Source organism: Rhopalosiphum padi, chromosome 2 (assembly GCF_020882245.1).
Source record: "Rhopalosiphum padi isolate XX-2018 chromosome 2, ASM2088224v1, whole genome shotgun sequence".
NCBI lineage: Eukaryota > Metazoa > Arthropoda > Insecta > Hemiptera > Aphididae > Rhopalosiphum > Rhopalosiphum padi.
The window spans coordinates 91,347,552-91,373,266 of NC_083598.1; the positions used below are offsets into that span (position 1 = coordinate 91,347,552).

The 25,715-nt window shown below is 27.3% G+C and overlaps 1 protein-coding gene across 11 annotated transcripts; it reads right to left on the minus strand.

The window, feature by feature from the left end:
* Positions 1 to 25,715, minus strand: LOC132920678 (longitudinals lacking protein, isoforms A/B/D/L-like). Of its 11 annotated transcripts, none has more exons than XM_060983249.1 (4): positions 24,320 to 25,713; positions 20,046 to 20,787; positions 19,711 to 19,791; positions 1 to 425 (listed from the first exon to the last, which is right to left on the minus strand). In XM_060983249.1, the coding sequence occupies exons 1-4, from the start codon at positions 24,491 to 24,493 to the stop codon at positions 241 to 243; spliced, it is 1,182 nt and encodes a 393-aa protein (XP_060839232.1). In that variant the 5' UTR covers positions 24,494 to 25,713; the 3' UTR covers positions 1 to 240. The 11 variants fall into 11 exon arrangements, with proteins under 11 accessions (XP_060839232.1, XP_060839231.1, XP_060839233.1 ...); XM_060983248.1 differs by having other exon boundaries at positions 19,711 to 19,794; positions 24,320 to 25,705; XM_060983250.1 differs by lacking the exon at positions 1 to 425 and adding an exon at positions 924 to 1,538 and having other exon boundaries at positions 19,711 to 19,794; positions 24,320 to 25,704.

Genomic DNA, 25,715 nt, shown 5'->3' on the forward strand with positions numbered 1-25,715 from the left:
TAATACGTAAATGGTATGTTTATTACACAGTCTGAAAATAATATTATATATGAATATACTCGGAGTCATTGGTACTTATTTAAACTAGGTACACATAATTATTTATAATACATGTAATACGTACATAAATATGTTGTTTGGGCGGTAGTTTAAATAATAACACAATAACATACATAATATAAAAGTTTGAGTAATGAGCATAATAATATAAATTATAATATAGGTAATCACTAAACGCTTTCAAATCAAAATGTGATGTTTGCTCATAGAATGGGTCTTCAAGTTGTGTCTATGGTAAAAGTACGCCTGACAAATGTGGCACTGGTGGCGGGGCATCTTTCCGCATTCGTCTCTGATGTGTCGGCGCAAGGAATCTCTGTGTTTGTACCATTTACTGCACGTTTTGCACGACCAACATTTGTCGTCTGGAAAAAAAATACCGAAATGAAATTATAATATGCGTACTACAACAGCTGGCTATTATTTTATAGTATTATAATATTGTATATCTAATGTTTATGCGGTACAGAGTACAGACTATAGATGAAGAGCGGAGAGTAATGTAAGAGAAAAGAGAGAAGGTAGTGATGGTGACTTAAACTAATGAGAAAACAGAAATCGAGGGTCAAGCAAATGTGTCATTATGATCTCAACAACAACAATATAATATTTAAAAAAAAAACACCGAACAATAAAATGTATACCTACAACGGTATCGTTAAAAAAGCGACAAAATACACAAAACAACGTAATAATAATAATGATAATAATATAATAATATGAAATAATATTACCCACCTGCATTAGTTAGCTGCAGCAATTATTCAAGTACTGCAGCTGCGACATCACATACTGCACCAGTTATACGTTATTATACAGAGTTATAAGTAGGTAATATAATATTTGACTTATAATCTAATAAATATAATATCATTATGTTTTATTGTTACATAGGTATAACATATTATATTCATTAAAATAAATAGGTAAGATGGTACACATACATATCTTAAACAAGGACTTGTGTATCACGGCATAATATTATACATTATTTTGATACCATCCTACCTACTCAATGGCGTATTTGCATAGCGATAAAAACAAATAACAGAAAAATACCTAAGTAAATATACATTAGCTTATTGTAGTACAACCCTCAACGGCCTCAACCCAGCAGCAAATATATTACTATATAGATTATAGGTATCAAGGAAACTATACTGTATATTATGTTGAAGTATAGATTGTATTATATATAAAAACCTCTAAATACAGGACACTCTCGGTCGCTGATATGATGTCCACTATTCAGAGGATTAAATTTGAAATTTGTTTCAAAAAGTCTGCTATTTGGAAGAGGTTTTAATGTGCATAGAATATTGCGATGCCAGACGTAATTTAAGGTCGTGTTCTTCTGGCCTCCACGTATGTCTTAAGCGTGCCGAACACGCCACAAGAACCCAAATGGTTTTCTAACTCAGTACAGATAATCATTCGGCAATACGGACATTTGGCAATCCAAATGTGTTGCAAACGCCCTGAAACAAAACACAGTGGCGATTAGCGTTAGGTAAACATAATTTGGTCCAGTATTTAGGTGTTGATCCACCGAAATAATATAGATATTTTATTGTAATAATATGATTATAACCAAAGAGAAGCGTTAGTATTATAATATAAATAAGAGACGGACAAGCCCGGGCTGATGTACTTGGTTACAGCATTTTCCATAACTTTCCATGACGTATTATCTGCTCTGTCGAAGAGTAGTTAGTATGATTTAATATTTAATATTTTTTTACCGGATGATTCATTTATCGAACAACTCATGACTTCAAAATCTATTAACGGTTTTGAAAAAAATTATACTTTTAATATTTTTTATCATTATAATTTTTAAGTATTTTCTTATTCGAATCACAACATAGGAAATTTTTAATTGTATATTCTGAAGAATATTTTTTTTTGGATTATTTTGATAAATGAAAAACGAAATTCGAACGAGTAGTTTATGAGTTATAACTTTATAAGTATTAAAGTATAAATGTGCGGAGTGAAATGATATGGGTATACCCCTTAAAATTTTGATCTGCTACTCCGCTCATCTAAATTTTAAATATGTACAACTCGTCCGAATTTCTATTTTAAAGTATCGAAATACAACAAAAAATAGTTTGCTCCAGAATATGAAATTAAATATGTATGCTGTTATTTAAAAAAGTAAAAATCTTAAATAATTATAACAATAAAAAATATTTTCAAAAACATTAATCAATCATTTTCTGCACCAAAACGGCTGAAAAATATTTTAAATTTGTATATACGCCGGTTTGGGTTTTGCGTCATATCAGTTGCTCTGGTAGTGGCATTTATGTATAGATAAGTGAATGGTATTAACTATTAAGTATAAGTATTAAATTATTAGGTTATAATATGCGAGATGTCGAGATAAGTTAAGTATGATGGTTGGCCGATTGTCGTGATGTTACAAATCGCAGACCAAAACTAAATGCGTATTTTTAGTTCATCAGGTAGGTACAATTATAATTAGAATAGTATCTAGTGAATATATTTTATGTATATTTTTTTGTCGTTCTTTTGTTCCGCATATTTTTTCTACAATATATACCTGCTCAGCGTATGAAATAATTTGTGACCATCGATGGTTATTATAATCACTTTTAAAAATATAATATTATCAATATTAATAGTTGCATTTTTAGTTTAAGCAATAACCTGCGTTTAACAATCAATATTTTAGTCCAATACCGACGCAAAATTAAATTAGGTAGACCATGTGAACTTATTATTTGTTACTGTTCGATCTGAATATAATTACATAGTTTGTTTTTTTACACACGCACACACACACATGTATATATATATATTGTGCGCATTATTACGATTGTATAAAATTAATAATTGAAGAATATATATGTAGTATGTACACATAATATAATATATATAATAATAATTAATAATATTGCCATGTCCAACGGAACATGAACAGCACACCAAAAAATGTATTATACACGAATATGATATAATACCTATTATTATAATTTAATTTATATTATTTAGGTATCGATGACAATAATTATTATTAAGTGATAAAATTGACTAGAAAACAAAATGAAACAAGGAAACTTGTTAATCATTTATGTATAATTTTTATAAATACACATCATATACATTGTAATAATACACGAGTATAGTAATATTAATTTTTTTGTGCTCGTACCTGACTAGATTCATAGACCACCACGTTAAGTAGAGGTATTATACTTACATAATTATGTAAGTAGTATTTTTTTTTAAATTTATATATAAAGGTCATGACTAATCAAGGAACTCAATTTCATTGCACTAAATAATAATTAAAATTAAAAAAAAAAAAATACAAATACAAATAAATGACTATACTTTATCCATAATATGGGTTAGTTATAAAAACAAAATAAATATTTTTTACATACAAAATTTTCATTACAGTAGTTGTGTGTAAGTGTCACATGTACGTATACAAACTATTAAGTATGGATTTTAACACAATATAGTTTTAGTATTATGTTGTGGTCGTTTTTAACAGTAAAAAAAAAGAAAATGTGAAAAATACGAGAGGATATTTAATTTTCCGCCAGAAAACGACGAATAGTCAATGTGACAAAGTGCAGGATTGAGTTTGAAAATGCGTTTGTTCGTGTCAAGACTTGTTACAAAACTAGTGGCGTAAATCGAGGCATACAAATATATAAAATAACTTTATTAGATGGCGCTCATTTTATTTTGCACTATTGCCGAAAGCGTTTGCCCAGTAGATACTATAGATATATGTGGGTGGCTCCACTTCAAACAATCGACCCGAAAACCGCTACTGAATTGTGGTATACGTATATCTACACATTTGTCACAATGTTAAGATTTATGAATTCACACATAGATTATTATCTAATGAATATTGAATCGAATTTTGAGTAAATCATAAACTATAATTTATGATTGACGCTGAATATTTTCGTCTTAAGTTTGTTGGAAATGTAACGATATTATAGCGGCTATATTGCAGTACACGGTGATAAACGAACAAAATTATTGTATTTGCATTACCTAAATAACCTAAGATTGTGTAATCGTTATAGAAAAACTTGAAAGGATCATTGTTAAATTACGTATTGATTGTACATTTACACACAGCACACAACATTTTGTTTATAAATTTTAAATAATCATAATTTTTCCACAGTATATATTTGTTTTGTGCGTTTTTGAAAATTAGAATCGAAAAATCAAAATCAAAATACAATTTACAAGTATGTGACAATTATCTTAAAAAGTAAATTCGTGTCGGACTTTAGTATATACCTGTTAGATCCAATATTAATATTATGATCCAATTTCAATCGGTATGTTTGGTAACATAAAATGCAATCGAACGCATTTAATCGAACCCACTAAATTTAATATTGTGTTGTACGAACCCATCAACAATATATTGCAATGATAAAATGCTCTCTTACGTCACTTAATATATGTCTAATACAATATTGTTCAATTGTTGACTATACCTATTGTTATAATTACAAGTTTCAACTATCAATAAAATAGGTTTATATACGTTTGGCAAATCTTTTGTTATATTTTTGGAGAAAAAAAATGTATTTTATATAATGTACACGAATAATATTAATATAAAATTAAAATAAATAACTATTTTTGACTAGACACATTTCAATTTAGACGAATGTAATAAAAATATTGATATAAATAGAAAGATATCGCTCTTTACCGTATATTATTTTGTTGATAGGAGAGAACTTTGGTCTTACATTCAATCTTACTAACTAATGACTCTAATGTATTCGATGTCTAGAAATATTCCGCGGTACAATAACCCGAGTACCTATATAATAAAACTAAGTAAAATAAAAAATAAAAACCGGTATTCGTTAAACACACACACGCTACGAATAATAAAAAATAAAACATGATTTGCACGAATATATAAATTGCACGAAAAACAAAAAAAATAGACTAGATTTCGTTGTTCCATATTTGACTAGTAAAAATAATACATATCATAATATAATAATAATGATAAATTGAATTATGAAATAATTATGCTGTGTATGATATAAGTTTTTATCTTAAGGCGAGTTCTCGCTTTTCATATATCATACTCTCTGTTTATAATAATATGGGCCTTTCGAGATGTAAGACTTTCAATATTATAATAACCAGTGCGGTCAATAATATACCTAATATAATAATAATAATAATAATAATAATATACGATTAAAAGGTCGAAAAAAAAACCCTTTTCGAATTAAATACACAAATTTGACGGGCCACACACACACACGCGCGCACACATGAATGAATGATTTTAAATAAGAAATACGTTTTTATTTTTAATTTCCCAGTTTCTGGATTTTAGAATTCCAATTTTGGGCCAAATTCTGGTTTTTCAAGTGCAACACCAGTATCGTCTGGGACGGTGACGACGTCGAGGTGGTGGATGTGGACACGGCGGTGATGGGCAAGGCGTCAGGGCACGGCGGCGGCAGTTTGAGTATGCGCTGCACGGTGGACGTGGCCGCGGATGTAGACGCCGAGGATGACGGACTGTCGTCGAACACGATATGCGGACACAGTATGACGTGCTTGTTCAGACGGCTGGTGTGCTTGAAACTCATCCCGCAGCGGGGACATGCATGTTGGGGACCCTTATCACAGCGGTCCTCTCGAATGTGTCTCTTCAAGCTCTGCTTCCACTGGTACACTTTGCCGCAGAGCTTACACTCGAACTTCTCGGTCAGCAAGTCCGGATCTGAAACCATCGGTACGGCAGGTAAATCTCACGTTATAATATCGCGGCCATACATGAATATTATATAGATATTTTAAGTACAAATATATTTATACAAAAACATTTAAACAAGACAACGAAAAAATGAGCATCATAACTGCAACCCATGTGGATTGTAGTTCAATTTTAAATTTTTTATGAAAAAATGGAATGCAAGTATCTACCTACCAATAACATTTTAGAAATGTGGTGTAACAGTCTCTTCACGTGCCTAACAAAGAATATTCGCGTACGAGAACGTTCATGCATTTCATCCGACACCCACCAAACCATTCAAACACGGATTATTTTAACTAATAGGTAATACTCCCAAGTCAAATATTTCAATAATTTGACGTAAATGCCTCTAATTGAGTGAAATATTCTAATATTAAGAAAATTAGGTTTAAATATTACTGTCTGTTCACTATCTGTATATATATATGAGTATATGACATGAAATTACCTATCATTACTCTAATTTAATTGAAGGATTTGTTTTAATCCATGTAATATGATAATACAATTATAAATAGGTAATGTTTCTTTTGAAGTTAAAATTATTTTAGAAAGGTCGTATATCAACTTTAAGTATGATTTTAAATAATATATATGTATAGAAATTAATATAATTAATACAATTATTCGATGATAGTAAATTGATCATATTTAAAAAAAACACTTATTTATATAGTAATGTAAATAAATATAAATGTCCATACTGCAATTTTGCACTATTTGCTATAAATATCAGTAGCGAAATATATTTAATTGATTAGATTTAGTTTTTTTATGTATGGTACCGCGCATTGTATAACAATTCGTGTTAACAAATATTTTACACTTGCAGGTATCGCTAAAATCAACTGTTCAAATAATATATTTTTAATAAACTTTGATAGGATACCTAATAAATAAATTTAATGATTTATTGAGTCCATACTCCAGAGTTTAAACTAACTATGTAAATATAAATAAATTGATGATGAGCATTTATTTATTTTGCCTTGTACACGTCATTAATTTTCGACAGATTGGATTGTATTGTCTTAAGATAAATCTAAACTAAATTTATCCCCAAGGTTCAATATGTTAGAATAAAATACAATTATAAAAATCATATTTTTACTTTAATATTGATAGATATAGGTATACTACTATAGGTACTATAATTAATAAATAAATTAGGCCCTCCAAATATTATTTTGCTTTTTGAGGTTATAATTAGTGAGTGGTGAGTAAAACGTCCACAAGTCAATTATTTTTTTTTAACCATTTAAATCAAAAATTAAAATTTTTTTTTTGTGAAAAAGACTAAAATGACATCATTCCTGCATATGTTGTCTCCATCTTACTAACGCATAACATATCCAAATGTACGTATAGTAGTTCCAATTTTGTGTTGTCTTTTATTAGATTAAATTTAAATGAGTATATTGAATTATGAGCATTTCAAATTTTAATATTTTACTAGCTTAAAGATTAAAATAACGTTAAAAACTTACGAAAGAACACAGATAATGTTACGACTTTTAAGTCTGATATTAGACAAATTCATTCTCACATTAAAGCTAACCACATAAAATTGGAACTCTTGGACGCAAATTTGAAATGTTGTCAATTTGAAAAAAAACCAACTATAATGACAGGTGAGACATCCTCTTATTTTTTTTGGAGAATTTAGAAGAAAATGAATTAATTTTTGTTCTAGAGCTTTGATAAAAATAAAGAATAACTTGATGATATCGATATATTTAGTAATATAAAATACGAATTAAACCAAATAAGTAAAAAATAGAACCATTTAAAATAAATTTACAATTGGTCTATTACCAATAGTTTCCTACACTCTATAATTACACGGTATCATCATATATATAATGTATTATTGGTAATAAAATTAAAATTAATAACCACTTTAAAAACATAAATAGCGATTATTACCTTATCCTACAGTAGTCAATACTTTATTTGATCTTTATACTTTCCTAATATGCTTAATTAAAACTATTAATTTTTTCGATTTTTATTTTAACCATGAAAATCTTCATTGAAGACTTAAGTATGTAGTCATAATACAATATATTACTTACGTGTAGAAGTATTGAATCTCGTGACTATTCAGTCGGAATAAAATTGTACTTACTACGGATGGTTAGACTAAAATAAAAGTATACAAAAAAAAAAAATAATAATAATAAATAAAACGCAACTAAAAATGAACACAAAACTTCTCATCTAGTAAAACACAAGAATATCTAAAACAAAACATCAAGTAACACAAATACTTACCTTATAATTTTGTGTTTCTAAGAGTTATGGAACAATTAAAGGAAAGAGTATTCTAATAAACAATACAATTTTATAGAAATGATATACCCATTATTGAATAGGTACGTAGCATATTTGAATAAAATATATATTTTGAACAATACTTAAGTATCAAAACATAAATGAGTATAAAGCTTAAGTAAGACTCCAATATAATATAATATGGTCAAATATAGTTTGTACAAACCCAGTTTTTTTTAAAAAAAAAACACTAAAAATCTATAGTCTAAAAATCATAATAACACGCAATAAAAAAAGTAAGATCTGTCGACACGTAATCATTAAGTTCAGTCCCAAAAAATAGATTATTCATTAAGTAGATAATTTGTAATATTTGTTGACTATAACAAAAATAAACATTATACATACAAAATATCAAATTATCTTAGTATCAGACAAACTTAAAATATAATAGTAAAATTTGGCACTAAAAGATCGTAAACGATAAAAAAAAAATATATATATATATTTATCATAGTAATATAATAATAATAATAATAATAATAATAATTGAGCATTCTTCTATTATTGGTGTGCGACTTTAGGGTCTTCAAACACCGAGTTTTGTACTACAGATGTTGGAGGTTTGTGATAATTGCGCACGTGCTTTAACAGATTGGACCGAACCTTGCACCTGTATGGACAATGAGGACACAAGCATCGGGGTTCTTTGCCGCATTCGTTTTGCAGATGACTCTTAAGCGAGCTCCTCCATTTGTATGTTCGGCTACATTTCGGACACTCGTAACGCACAGTCGTCGAGTTATCGAGAGTGGTGCCGGTGATGGCAAACATGAAGTCTGTAGGAAATAATAAATTGCAATTATGCCTACAATATAGATCGAGCTGTGCTCCACACCGATTGCTGTTTAACTCTAAAAACGTGCTGTAATTTAAATCTAATTCGTAAAAAAAAAATTTCGCACAAAGGGAGGAATGATGAACACGAAAAACCGTTTTTCGTCTAATCCAAAATCCAAAAAAATATAGTAAACATACGCAATGACGCGTACGTACATGGACAATTTAAAAAATATATATATTATGCCCCTTGATTAGTTAGTCCAACGTGACCCAGAGTGCAGGCACAACTCGAATGTATATAAAAAAAATTTAATTAGGAGCAACCACAAAGCATGCGCGAACAACCCATAGTAGTCTTGCTATTATATATTATGTATACTTAAGTATACATTATTAAATAAATACATATTTTCATTAATTTCACGGGTAATAAAACAAAATTAATACTTACTTGATGACAGTACTTACACGTAACTAAGCGCATGTTCATATGAATATAATATATAATCCAAAGCAAATATGAAATTTAAATTTATATAAATTGATTCCCAAGTTAGTACATTGACACTTACAAAAATATGATAATAAACATATCACCCTTTGGACATGACAAAACCAAACTTTTGAAACACCCCATAGCAGAGCAAGCAACAATGAATGATACACCATATACGTTCATAAGGACGAAGAAAGGTAGCCTAATATATATATATGTATATATATATATATATATACACACACAATATTAATATCAACACTAAAAAAAAAAACTTATAAATTTGTTAAAAAATTTCATGTTTTTTGTTTTAATAAAAATAATACAATAAAAAGCAATGGATGTAAACATAAATACTCATGTGATAATTAATGAAGTAATACATGATAATATATGGGGCTTAATGGGAAACAATAAAAGAATTAATAATACGAAACAAAAATGAAATTAAATAAACTAATGAGGATAATAATGATTGAAATAAATATAAATTCAATTAATAACTAAATAAAAAAAAAAACGAAGTGCTTAACTTAATAAATAATACTTATTAACAAATTAGTATGACACATTACGAATATTTGATTTTATGTGCATCGACTAAGATTTTAAATTTGTATTATTAACACAATAAATATATAATAATCCATTTATACACTAACAATAGTTTTATACATGTTTGTAATAAAAATATTTCCATTAGAATAAAAAAAAAATATTTTTAATATAATATGGCAAAACAAGTAAATGGAAGGTGAAAATAAATATTAAATAATCTAAAAGAAGTATTTTTTTTTTAAAAATGGCACTTTTTGGTGGGGAAAAATAGAAGATTATATAAATAAAAAGGTTTGTTAAGCATCTTAAATTAAAATAATGTTTTTGTAAAACAAACAAAATAAATGCAAATAAAACAGTACAGACAAAAAGGCACGATTATCACATGGTTTCTGCCGACTGGCAATCAACATTGATCAATACAAAAATATATTTTAAACATTCTTAAAATCAGACTTCTTAAAGTTGGTTTAAAAATAATTTGATTGGGCAATACAAAATGTTTTGATTATAAATTGTTTTCAGTTTCATTTTTTGGCATAATTGTGTCCAACTAATATTATACGAATATATATCAACACTATATACATATTACGGTAGGTATTATCATAATATAGAATGTTTTTAATACATTAGTGGAGATTGGCCGAGGACACTAATTAGGATAACATATAACTATGTACATAATAACAATTCGTTGCAAAACATGACTTATTTCAAATAAATAGCATAATTAATGGCGATTTTAACAATCCAACAAGCTAACATACAAATCGACTAGGCCAACAAACAAAATGAATTATATCACAGTTGGAGTACTATTATTAAATAATTTAAAAATGATATTCCCATTATGGGCTAAAGTGGAAATAAGTATTTTTAATTTTTTATAATATAAATTTATATTTATATATTATATAAAACACACAAATTGTGTTTATTTATGTTTAAAAACAAACGCACATACTATACATATATATAACTGTTTGTATGTACTATACACAAAATCATGCAGTAGTAAAAAGATTATTTGGGAATGAGATATCTAGTGTAAATCAAAAGTGAAATGTAAATAGTAATTATTACTTATTGAAGTCAATTGGACTAATTAAAATCGCCAGATGTTATACGTCTAACTCTTAACTTAATTTACTACGATACAATAAATAATTTGTGTACACAATGTAAACAACTGTATACTTCATTGGCACGTTTAACACTTAATAACTAAGGTCTAAAAAAATATTAAAAAACATATATTTTGATATTTGCATGTATAAAAACCAATTTCATTTACACGGACTTGAACAATATGACCAGTCAATATGTGAACATTACGGCACTTTAGTTTGATTATAAAGTTTGTACTTATGAGTTAATATCTCCTACAGCTGCTGCCGTTGTTGCAGCTGTCGTAGTTTGTCCAGTTATATTTTGAAATTCTTCTGAGCATTTTTCTCTATGCATACGTTCAATATGTCGAGCAACATGCATCTTTTGTTTAGCTCGGTAATTGCAAAACGGACATTGAAATTGTGGGTCTTTTCCACATTCCCATTTTTGATGATTGCGTAATGAGCTTTTTAGTTTGTAATGCCTTCCGCAACGTGGGCATTCTACTCCACCACTTGTGCTTGGTGAACTTGCATTACTGATTTGTAGTGTGTCATTGGGTGAAGTTGGATCAAACTTACAGTTGTTGTAGTAGTTAGTGAATTTGAAATTTATGGCAGACATTGGGCCATTTGGGCCAAATGAATTGAAAAGCGGCACAAGAGAACGTTGAGCAGGAGGATATCCATCCCAGTTTTCACCTCCATCCTGCCATCTTTTTATTATTTCTGTAAAGGATCCGAATAACAAACATGACAGAAAAATTTAGACAATAAATCAAAAGGAGGGAAAAACAACTTCCGATGACATTAATTTTTTTTTTATGATATGTCCCTTCTTGATTGAAATACATGAAAAATAGAAATTTTTTATGTTTTTATTTATTTAAATACATTTAGATAGTTATATTTTCAATCAAATTCAATGTAGTAAAAGTTTTTATATTTCTAACCAATTTGGTGTAATCAATAGAATAACAGTATAAAAAGTCCAAGTAATTCTTATGTTTGCAAAAGTTAAAATTACGTACCTAATAGTTTATAAATTAACTGACACCAGAAACATTAACTTACATATAAAACAATTAATTTGTTTTAACATGATGCTAATTACTTGTATGTGTTAATATATGAGTATTTTGGCGTGGCGTTAAACATTCTAACAGCAATGATAATTTATTTTTAAAAAAGCCAATAGCCTAATAGAACATTAATTAAATATTAATAATTATATAATGTATGCATATATATATATTTATTTATTTATTAATACATAACAATTATTTTGTACATATAAATATATATATATGCATATATGAAAGTATAATAGAAGACAGTATAGAAGATATGTTAAACCAATCCAAGCGCAGCAACATTAATATTAGTTATTATATATTATTTTTCATGACTTACGCACTATCATACTTCGGACACAAATCTCACGATGAAATAGTGATAGACCAATATAAAAACAATGAATACATAAAATGTTAATTTACGTAGATCTAAATATATTTCAAAAGATGACATTTTAGAACTTATTATAGTTTTAAGTAAAAATAATTTAACCAAATGAACATAGTGAAATGTACACTCTCAACACTCATGAGGATAAGACTTAATGATGTTTGTTTAAGATAAGGTTTATCTTAGTTACACTTTGTAAAAGAGTATTGTGTATAGAATTATTATTCAACAGGTCGCAAATTGTTGGAGTGAATTTAAATAACAATTATATATGTTAATAACATGCTAATTACCAAATATGTAGATAGTTAAAAAAAATAGAACATTTTCTTTTTTTACTAAACAATTAGTTAAAACACAGGAAATCATAATAGATATAATATGATATTGAAAATGTCTGATGGTAATATTTTATATTTATCAAGAGTGGACATTTTTAAATGAAAGTCTTAAATCTAATTGAAATTCATAAGGTATGAATGGGCTTTCTCCTGTGGTCCTACAATATCTTTTTGAATTGTTAATCACAATGTTAAGGTATTTTAACCTTATATGGTTTAGTAACATGTACAGACAAATACAGAACATCAGAAATAAATGTAGGTTATAAGTAATAAAACTAATGAGTAATGGCTAATAATTACATATTTTCTTTCGAATTGCAATCAACTATTAGGTAGCAGAATAATACTATTTTAGTTTAATAAACGGACAATTAAAACGAAAGTAATAACATTTAATCAAAAAGTACCATAAGACTTAGCAAATTGACATTTAAAGACATACAAATAATTAACAATATTAAAGTATAATTTTTTTTTTAAATTTTATAATATTTTAACTATTTTATGTTTAATGTACTATTTAAAGTGAATATACATATTGTTAGAATTAAGATAAAAAATAATTAACATAACTATTATATAAATAAGATTACAAAACACAGCCCTTTAATCATAAAACATAGAAGGAAAAAAATAAAATTTATAATTTACATTACCTATTCAATAAACAATAGTCTATTCCACAAATTTTAACTAAACACACACACATACATATATTATATATATATGTATATATATATATATATACACGAGACTTGTCTTGAATTTGTACATTAATGTTTATTGCTATTTATGAAAATTCAGTCTATTTTAATAAACACAGTAATGATGACAAATATTAATATAATTAATATCCTACTCCCATCAAAAAAAAAAAAAAATATTGGAGCATTTTTTCCTGAATACAGAAGATATAAAATTGTTTAAATATAATATATAATGCTAATAAAAATATTCAGTTTTGATGTTATCAGTTTTATGCCTGTACTTCATGTGCGTCAACAAGTGAGCTTTCTGTTTTGCTTTATACGAGCACATGTAGCATTTGAATTGCGGCTCTTTACCGCATTCCCAGCGCTGATGGTTCAACAATGAGCTCTTCAATTTGTAATGACGGCCGCACCTCGTACAGCTTATTGCTAAGGAAAGCACACACAACACACATACCACATAGAGTTTCCAGAATAATAATAATCATAATAATAAAAAAAAAAATTGGTTTGTAATCTAACCGGACCCAGTTAGTACATCCATGCCCATTATTAGTTAGGAAAATAATTTAGGATATATACAGTAGTTCTGAATTTGTTTTTACACAAATAAACAAATAATACAAAATGAATGACTTCATACAAATCAATAATAGCGTAGGTAATACAAAATATATTTCTTAATTATGGTTTAGGACTAAAATATACATTTATTATAAGTTATTTTTTTAATTTATTTTGTGTATTTATTTTCAAGAAGTAACACGCTAATGGTTACTGTGATGATAGTTTAAAATTACTATAAATGTATAAATATTTCTCAATCTTAACATTTCAATATAATTTTTCTTACAAATCATTAAAGATATAAATGCTTGTTCCTTTTATCAAATAAAAAAAATAGAATAAAATTAATAAACAAAGCCTATATAATAAAACACAAACCACCGAAATAATTATATAACATAGATATAAACAAATAGTAAGGTTGGGCAATTTCACAAATGTATAAGAGGATGTCGCATCTGCATGTGTTGTCTCTGTCTTATACACCTACGACATAGTAATATATTTCCATTCCCAGTTTCAATAGTGTGCTTTTAGTTTTAATATTAGAAGTCAATTGACCTATTATTAAACTTTCAGGTAAGACTATTATCTGTGTTCTTTTGTTGGTTTTTTACAATATTTTAATTTTTAAGTGAATTATGAGCATTTTTAAATATTAGTATTTTTCCTACTCATATAACTCACCTAAAAAAATTTTTTTTAAAATCCAATGAGAGAACAGATAATGTTCTTACCTAAAAGTTTGATAATAGGTCAATTTACTCTAATATCAAAACTAAAAGCATACTATTGAAACTGGTGAACTGAAATTTACTACGTCGTACGTGTATAAGACAGAGACAACACTTGCAGGTGCGACATCCTCTAAGTTAAGTTGATAAAAATTAAGTAATTCGAGTTTAGTTAATGATTATCAAATAATTATTTAATTTTGCTTTATTAATTATAATAATAATTTAAGTATATTTTAATATAAATTTTAACTTTATTTATTAATAAGTCAAAAATTAACTTTATTGACTTGGTTAAAAGATAACATTTGAAATTTTCAAAGTAGAACAAAAATACCTACCTAATAAATTAATTTCTATAATTTTGTAAGCTCGGAGCAATGTTTTCATTTTTGAGGCATAGTAATGCTTATGGGGAATATATAAAGGGAAATTAAGTTTCCATCATAGTATCATACTCTTAAACCTCATTTATTAAAGGGAGAAATCCAGAGTTGAATCGAAGAGTAATTCTTGAGTCATTTTATGAGGTTGTATCATCATTTTGTGTCATGATTATATTTTTGTATTATAATACTTTAATAATTGTGATATTTTATAACTTTTGAAAAATGATTCTTTTTAAGCTATTATATTTATATTACTATAAATGAGATATAAATTTATTATAATTGCAAATTGGTACTGAATATTAACAATTCTACATTTAAAATTGTACAATTTTGTCATGATATCTAATACCTATATCTTAAATAAATAATTTAATCTTATTAAAATTTTACTTAATTTTAATGTATTAAAAATATATAAATAATAAAAATAATATATTAAATTAACATTAGTTCCAAAAATAAGTAATGAGTTAATTAATTTATTAAATACTCAATCTAGAATTTAGCATTAATTTTATATCAATTTTTAGACTTGGAAAGTTAGAAGCAGCTTTTTCTTAACAAATTTGAAATATTTTTAACTACGATTTATGACTATTTTAAAAGTGAAATAATAAACATACATTTTTTTTATAACTCATTTCTATAGTCTATCTCTCGATAGAAAGATACAGCATTTCCACAAAAACGGGATATTCTTGCACTTCTCCTTGCCGAACCTCGCCTACAATCCCTACCATATTTCAGTTAGTTCATAGCTTAGTCTATGAATGAAATCAGTACTTTTATTTTGTAAGAAAAACTATATATGTGTGTTTAGATTGATTATCTTTTAACCCATACAGAAAATGTCATAACTCATAAATTAATAGCCAATGCAATTCCATCTAAATTTAAGACATATTATGAATATTTGCGTATAAAACGTATTATTTTATTGAAATATAAATATTTATACTTGTAAATTGTAAAAAAAAATAACAATTGCATACAAGTTGTTAGCTTTTATTATAATTTCTCATTTATATGATTGAATTGAATATGATAATATTTATATCTTATAAACTTAATAGTTATTTATATTTATATTTTGTTTATTAATTACATCAATTTTTAACTATTAAGTATTGAAATAAATAAAAAAACATTAATAATATAAGCTTTAAAATTAATTATATAGTAAGTGGCCCGTGTTGCATAGTCAGCTCCAACACCAAAGTATTGGGAAGACCCAACCTTGGATCTAGCCAATTGCTAATCCATTCTATAACATACCATCAACCCATCTAATTTAAGTACAGACTTACTAAAAATATTTTAGCTTATAGCAGGTTGAAAAGAAATATACCTCCATAAAAGTATCAATAAGTAAAAATAAATAAATATTGAAAATGGCACATTAATACAATGTTTTTTCTAGCCTTACACATGACGTACAATATATAATTAAAAACTTACATTACATTTTTGAAATTAAGATAACATAATTTATTATAAAAATTATGAATAACAAAATCTGTTTTTATCAGAAGCTTTTTCAAATATTTTTATTTTTGAAGAGTTGTTATTATTGATGTTAATAAATAACAAAAAATCTTCTAACAATAAGACAGATGATGTTATTTTCTATAATTGCTATAATATGTAATGCTACCTTATTTTCAATAATAATATCACAATGAGTAAATGATTTCAGAGTTTTTACTTTATTCTACATTGTAGAAAATAGAATAAATGTTTTTATTATTGCACCCTCTGAAATAAATTTAACTTTTAAAAAAGAAAAATTAATTTTATTCAATTATATTGAAATATGTATGTAGTGTTTTTGATAAAAATATTATTTGGTGATTATTAAGCATATAGTTTTTGTATATATATTGAAATAATTATTTAATTTAATTAATTAATTATACAATTAAATGTTAATAATCAATAATTTTAATATTAATACAGGTAAAAGAACTCTATGAAAAGTTTACAATGTTATGCCAAATAATGTCTTACACAAAGAAAAACTAAATTTGATAAAAATATTTAAAATAGTTTTTTTTTTTTTATTATAATTAAAAAAAGTTATACAATTAATATGTCTTTGAATATTAATCTTTAAATAAAATATTGAGTTTATAATATTTCAATGAGTATTACCAGTTCATTTATGTGGTAAATTTAATCAATAGTCTATATTAATTAGTTAAAGTTTCACAAGGGGGTAAAAACAACCATAAACCAATTGTTTTTCACTAAAAGAAAACAAGTATTTATTTAAAAAAAAATACTTTAATCAACCCTCAAAAATAAAATACAAGTCTGCAATTTTAAAACCTAAATTAACCTAAAGGAAACATTGAAGATTAAATAGCAAACATTCTAGCTGAAGAATTGAAATGAACAGAGTTTGACGTTGTCTATAGGCTAGGTAAACTAATAACTTATAGAAATATATTGAGTATTAATAATATTAATTGATATTTATTTAAAAAAAGTTTTTTTTAACTATTTCAAAATTAAATGTAATAAGAATTATTTTTGTTAATTGTTTAGATTTAGAGAGAACAACCTATATATATAATATGTTTACATAATAGAAATTTTTAATCTTTTGGAAAAACAAGAAAGATTTATCAAATAAAGAAATAAGTTAAAATAATAATTAATTATATTTAACATGTGTTATATCATCTTTCCAAATATTAAAATTTATTATTCATCATAGATGTCTATAGATATATGTATGTTTTTTTTTAAAATTACAAATAATAAATAGCTGTAATATATATTTCACTACCTAACATTTATAATGGTTATAAGAAACAAACTTTGTGCTAGTCAAATGGTCAATGATAAACCTGTAATAAGATATCTAAGAAAGGCCAAAGATAAGAAATGTTTTATTATATCCTGTATAGCAAGTGGTGTTAGAAAAAACGTAGTTGCTCATTAAAAAAAAAAAAAAAAAAAAAACAAAAACAAAAACAAAGAATTTTATTAAACAATTTTTATCTTGAATTATTATATATTGATTCCTATGACTGTTTTTTTTTATATTTTAACTAGATAGAATTTACAAAGAATAAGATTATTCCATTATGCCATAAGTTTGTGGTGAATAAAAAAATGCTCCAATACATTAAAACCTATTTAGTTATTTTGTTTGTATTGAATTTATAAGTTCACATTATAATTCACAGTAACATTTTACAATACAATTTATAATATATTATATCTTATAACTTGTAGTCCACGTGACTAAAATTAAATCTTATATAATAATAAAACTAATAAAACACATTAGTAGATATTATTTCCTATTATCCATCAGTCGTTAATATTTAGTTGGACTTTAATCACACATAGTAGATCTGTTTGTAATACAATTTAAATCATAATCTTGTCTATATTTAAACAGTGTATAAGATAAGAAATGCTAGTAATCTGGTCAAATTCTCAGAGGAAATCTTCACATCGTTATTAAAATAAATTGTCAGATTTTAATGTAATATACATAATCGCGCTAGATAACCTTCATTTATCATATAATGGTGAAGAGCGCAAGATATAATATAATTAATTTAAATAAACTTACTTATGTTTACCTGTAATTTCATTTTTCGCTAAAATACAATGATCTAAGAAATAATAAATAAATTGAAGCAAATATATACATTTCTATAAAAAAGCAACCTCAAAACCAAGCTTGGATACATGCAAATAAAATAAACCATAGGTACTCATAAAATCATGCAAATTGTAATACAGTATGTTAGTAGAAAATTTTTTGTTAACCAACTTGGAAAGTATAATGTAAAATTCTCAAAAATACATATATGTATACTTTGATTATGAAATATTATTTTAATATGGGTATATAAAAAACTAAACAAAAATTTATTTAATATAAAGTAAATTTATTGAGATCATATTTAAATAAATGTATATTTTATATGACATATAAACAAATGCAATTTTAATTTATTGAAATTTTGATTTGTAAAATATTTAAACTTAATAATATAACTATTAAAATGTATCATTAATATATTTTTTTTAAGTAGGTGTTTAATGTTTATTATACTAATTTAAAATCAATATATATTTTTTAATAACGCAATGAAATGTTTGTCATTCAATTAGATAAATATTTTTTTCTTTGTTAATGGGTACTTTTGAAAAAAATACAAATTTACATGTACCTCATCCATACAATAAAAATAATTTTTTCTGTCCCTTATTCATGCATAATGGATACACATTTAATTCTAAAATTAATTATTTTATTTTATCCATTTGAAATTTAATTATTTATGGTATGCTTATTTTTACAAAGAATATAAATACAAATCTTACCTTTACAGTCCATTGGTGTATTAACAGTACTGGTGCTATCTTGATTAGTTGTGTCTAATTGCCATGAATTTGTTTGAGGCACTGCTGAAATAAAAATAAAAACACCGAAAGATAAGTAAATATATAAAATAAACTGTCAAGGTTATTATTTAAAAATCTACATATACATCCTTAGATGACATATTCTGAATGTATCCTTTAGATACGTTTTAATAGAAATTAAAGTAACAATATTTTATGTCTCAAACAAACAAATAAAAAACTACATTTAGGTATACATAAATAAAATATTTTCAATATATACCTAAAAATATTATTTGTTTTAAATTATTTACCGGTGTGATTGGTGTCCCCTTGTGAAGTTCCGGGCTGTGATAATTCATTTTCATCAAATTCTTCTTCTTCCTCTTCTAAAGCCATATCTTCTACACTATCATCATATGACATTTCTGTCAAACATTCTTGTCGATCACCAGAAATTGATTCTACTTTTGGTTTAATTAGCTGATTTTCAGTTGCCTTTAACACTTCTTTGTCTGGTGAACATGATTTACGATAAGGTTCTGCTTTGATTACCTTACTGACTGAAGAAGGGATGTTATTATTATTAGTTGGCGATTTTTCTATCCCTTGAGGTTCAGATTCAGTCATACTATCATCACCATTATCTGGATGATGATCATCTGATCCATTTGTTCTTTGTAATTTTCGCTTCTTGCTAGTTGGAGATAAACTACCCTCTCTTGGTCGTGAATATGTACGTACAGTTTCATTTTGGCTCCAAATGGTGGGTGAATTAGAACTAACTGATGATAAAGAAGGTGGTTGTTTTCTATGGTCAAAACGTTTAGATACGGGGTCTTCAAAATCTGAGGTATCTCGAACTCCAATACCAGCACTTTCTGTCAAACCTTTGATTTGAAGAGATTCAGCAGCTTTCAAAAAGGTACCGAGTTCTTCTTGGGAAATATTAACTTCACCTCGATACATATAATCTAACATTGACTTTAATTCTTGAAACTTGATATCTTTCAAAATTAAAATTGGATGTTTTTCTTGATGTTGACTTAATAAAACCTTAAACAAAATGAAAAAATAATATTAACTTTTATTTTAATATATTATTCATTATTCAAGTTTTAGGTGTAAAATATGTAGGTACAAGTTTAATCTACAATAAGTCTTTATAAATATATCTTCTAAATTTAGCTATATAATTATAAATTTCAAAAATCTTAGTAAATCAAAAAATGTTGTTATAAAAATATTAGTTTTTATCATAGAATTTATTGTCACAAATATTTATTAAGTAGGTAAGTATCTACTATAATACATAATCAGTAATCTCATAAATTTAACTAGGCGATAGAGAAAATATTTTATCAAGTATATGTTTTCAATTAGTTTCTTAATAAAAACAAAAATTAAAAACCAAATGTATCAGAAAACATATTATTCAAACAGGTGATAGTCATTGAAATTATTTAGGATCAATTTATCATAACAACATAGGTACTAAAAGATAGCTCAAATTGTTTTTAAACAAAATTATTATAATCTTAGTACATAAATATTATTTAAAACATATAATTATTATGTGTACCAAATTTTTAAGAGGACACCATACCTGCATGTTTTATCTCTGTCTTATATACTAATATATAACATAACACATTTTGTGACGTTAGCTTTAATATTAGAGTAAATTTACCTATTATCAAATTTAAAGGTAAGAATATTACCTAGAAAATGATATATGTTTTGGTTGATATTATCATTTTAAAGTGAGTTATGAACATTTTAAAGTTGTAATGGGTAGTTGCAATAGGTAAATGTACTCTTACAATAAAGTTAACATCACAAAATGTGTTCTGCTGACCGCAAATTTGTTATGATGTAAGATAGAGACAACACATACGGGTATGGCGTCTTTTTAATAAGCATAATAATATTATATTATTATTTCTTTAATGAAATAATACTAATAATGGCTACTAATAGTTTATAATATTTATAAACTATCAGTACTTAGTATTAGAGACTAATTTACACTGAATGGAATAAAGAGTATTTTGAGGTTTTCCAATTTTCTTTAGTAAAGAAATCAGAACAGGAAATTAATTTATATTTTTCAACTATCTAGGTACTTTAAGTGTTTAAGGAATTTCTAATGCTTAAAATTGTACATCATTAATTATTTCGGAATAACTTTCACTTTGTATATTTATGTAGAATTAAGTGCCTATGTATATAAGAATAACAATATAGTCAAATTAGATAATGAATAACATTTGTTATAATGTAAGGCATCTGCCTCAAATGATTGTATATAAATGTACTATTTAATTAATACAAAGTAAATATATTTATCTAGATCTCCAATTAACTAGTCAAGTGTAATTCTAAATATTGATCCATTTATTGGGTACTTCAAGGTTGGCCTAAACATAATTATTTAAATTTCTATTTTCTATGTGATAATCATCCAGCTTATTGAGGCTACTGCAATATCAGATCTACCTAGGTACCACTTTGTACCTGGGTCACACCGAGACCACTCTTTTAGGTTAGGTTACTGACTAGGTACTATAAAATATGATGTTATTATTAAATATAAATAATGTTATAGATATTTTCAATTAATTTAATTGAATTAAATATGAATTATTAGCAACAACAATAATATGATATTTTGAAATTGTATACATTTTACCTCTAAAATTAATTTTAAAATTATTTTATATATTTAACTTAGGTCAGAAACTTAATTCTTATTATCTTTTAAACTGAAATATTGTATGTATAAAACTTAAGTCTATTAATAAATTATAAAAATAATGGTAGTACTGATTTTTGTTATTATGTCCGTATTATAGTAGTTGAAATAATCCAAGTACCATTAATTGATTTTGAATGACTCAAAACTCTAACTAAATCTTATAACTCGTTAAAATGTAAAATCCTATCCTACTTGAATAATAGGTACACTACCACATTAGAAGGTTCATATGGAAAATTTAACTAGGCGCTTAATAAAACTATTCAAAGAGAATGTACTGGTATGAATATGAAAGCAGAAATTGTGGAGGGCTTTCAAGAAAGTGAAATCAGAAAGGTATGTCTAAAAGGTAGGGCTCTGTTAAAAATATTTTAGGAAGCAAGTTTAAAAAAAGGAGAAAGGAAATTAATGGAAGAATTAAAAAAAGAAAGATCAATAATGCTATTCTTTATATTTTGAATTATTTAGATGATATTATCCAGAATTTATGTAAAAATATAATTTAACCATTTTAATCTGATTAACTATGTTTCATATGTTATGCCTAATTGTATACTTCTGCATTATAAATTTGTAAACCTAATTATTTCATATTTGTTAGTATGTAATAATTAAACTGTATCAAATAGGTAATCTACTCATTTGTATAAGTAACTAAATTGATATAACTGATATAATTACTTAGTTTTAAAACTTACTAAACACTTAAGAACATACAAAGTTTATAATAAATTGTAATTCTTACCTAGCTACCTAAATAATATGTTTAGTCATCAAAAATGTATATATTATCATAAAATATCTACCTATATTAAATAATGTTACATACATAGGTAATGAACATGGACATTTTTTAAAACAGCAATGATATTTTATGGAAATGTAAAATTAAATCCCAATACATTAGTATTTAATGTTTTCACAATCAAGTACTCGGTTACCGACTTGCTATCAATTCCACAATATTTAAAGTCAAAGTAAAAACATATTATCAATAAATTAAAGCACATATATAAATTCATATTCAATTCTAACGTGTCATTGGAATAATAATGAAAAAAAGTATGCTACCTACCTATCTACCTTAAGAAAAAAAAATTATATGCATGCCTACTTGTGATTAATTTAATTTTAAATGAATAATAATATATATATATATTTATGCGTGTGTACGCGTGTATATGTGTGCGTGTGTATTAATTCGTTAATATTATTATTATTATTATCATCGTCCGTTGGCAATAACATATTTGCCAATTATTGCAGAGAATTCGATCTATACGCGAAAGAAGAGAGAAAAAAAGAGAAATTTCCTTTGTCATTGCATTGTGTGTGCGAATAACGGGACAGGAAAAAGGAATGAAAAAAAGTGAAGGGGTGTGGAACTGGTTTTCATACCGCCTGGTGAAAATCATGTGCAGACACCGTACAACAAATACACACGCGTAAGTAGGCCAAAACAAAACGGAAATGCCCTAAAAAAAATATATATATATATATATATATACACAAAATAATTAAAATCCGAACGTCGTAAGATCCTGGTCGCGATTACTAATCAATAAAATATTATTACGATAATATGAAATTATAGAGTACCTATTAAAGACGGTATTTAACCGCGTCGTCGACTCAAATGTCGTAAGAAAATTGAGGGAAAACACCGAAAAAATCCTATTGATTTGTATCGACGAACATAATCAATAATAATAACACGTCGTACCGTATAGATAGCCCAAATATTTGCTATACTTTATTATTTATACAGTCACCATTGGGCTGGCTGTTGTTGCCATTATTATTGTCAAATATTGCAAGTACTACACTTACCCCCAAGTACGGACTGCAGGCGGACAACACGACTTTGTGAGCTTTTAGATACCGTCCCTCGGCGGCCAGCGTGCAATCCACGAGCGTTCCGCTCTCCAGGAGGCTGTCGAACACCGAAATCAGTGTCCTTTGGTGGTTGTTCCATCGCAGGCAAAACTGTTGGCTGACGGACATGACGACGTGTAGTGGCGGCGGTTAGTGCGCGCCGCGGCCTTTGGTCTTTCACACGTTTTCACGGACGGGCGGCGGGGCGCCGGGATCGGACGTCGTCGGCGGAGGTGGTGATGATGATGACGATGACGACGGTGATACTGATAATGATATGGGTACGGGTGCACCGCGCCGGGGAGTGACGATGATCGGTCCGAAACGCGAAACTCGGTACGCCGGATACTGTTGTACTGCGGTGGATCTGCGCGTCCGATGCGCCGTTCTACTGGATCCGCGGCATCGCGACGAGTGGAAAAATTCGACGACGGCGCCGATAGCGATGCACACACAACGGTTCTTAGTCGGTCGGTCGCGGTCGTTGTTCACGAACAGCAAAGAATATTATAGTAAAAAAATATCTGATATCACGACGACAAAATTATAATAAATCGACTATTTAATATTTATTTATTGCGCGTACGACGGCGGCGGCATGTACACACGAGATGATATTAATATTATTATTGTGATTATTAATACTATTATTATTATCCTACCGTGTATGTTATTATATATATATATATACACACACACAATGATATTGTTATTATCACAGACGACGTGTGTGCACTGCGCTGCTGCTGGTCGGCTCGATTAAAGTATTAATATATATAATAATAGTAATAATAATAATAATAACAACAATGTTTAGGTATTAAACGTCGGTGGTGTTATCGTCGGTGTTGCGATGTCCGGACCCGTTTTCGAAAAACGCCCGGTGTGGTGCGCGGACGGCGAGACGGACGCGTTTCTTTTTCGACTACTACGACACCACCACAGCGGCAGATCTACACGACGATATTATTTTCGTCCGTTTGGGCAACACAACACGTACACACGCGCACGCACGCGGATCACACTCACATTGGCACTAGCGGCTAGCGCACGCCACACTTACACACAACACACACACACACACACACACACATGCGCGCACTCGCAACACGCACACCTTAAAACCGATTCGGAACCCGTACGATGGAAATACGCGCCTCGCGCGTGTGTTGTATGCGTGTGCGTGTGCGTAACGCGGCGATGGTGATTTGGGGTGGGGAGCGGACGGGAGAGGGAAATGTGTGGAAAAAACAAAAACGAGGACCGAACTCGACACACAAGCACGCGCGCGCGCGCGCGATCTCGACCACACCAGGTTCGCTGTTTCACCACGCACGCGGATATCGGTGGC

What these genes read in the sequence shown, in the direction of transcription:
- LOC132920678 (XM_060983239.1), bottom strand. Translation starts at nt 24,493, where the DNA reads ATGTCCGTCAGCCAACAGTTTTGCCTGCGATGGAACAACCACCAAAGG. An exon ending in CCTGCAGTCCGTACTTGGGG is followed by an intron (nt 20,788 to 24,319) that starts GTAAGTGTAGTA and finishes ATTTTGTTTAAG; the next exon opens with GTTTTATTAAGTCAACATCA. An exon ending in AGGGGACACCAATCACACCG is followed by an intron (nt 19,795 to 20,045) that starts GTAAATAATTTA and finishes TTTTTATTTCAG; the next exon opens with CAGTGCCTCAAACAAATTCA.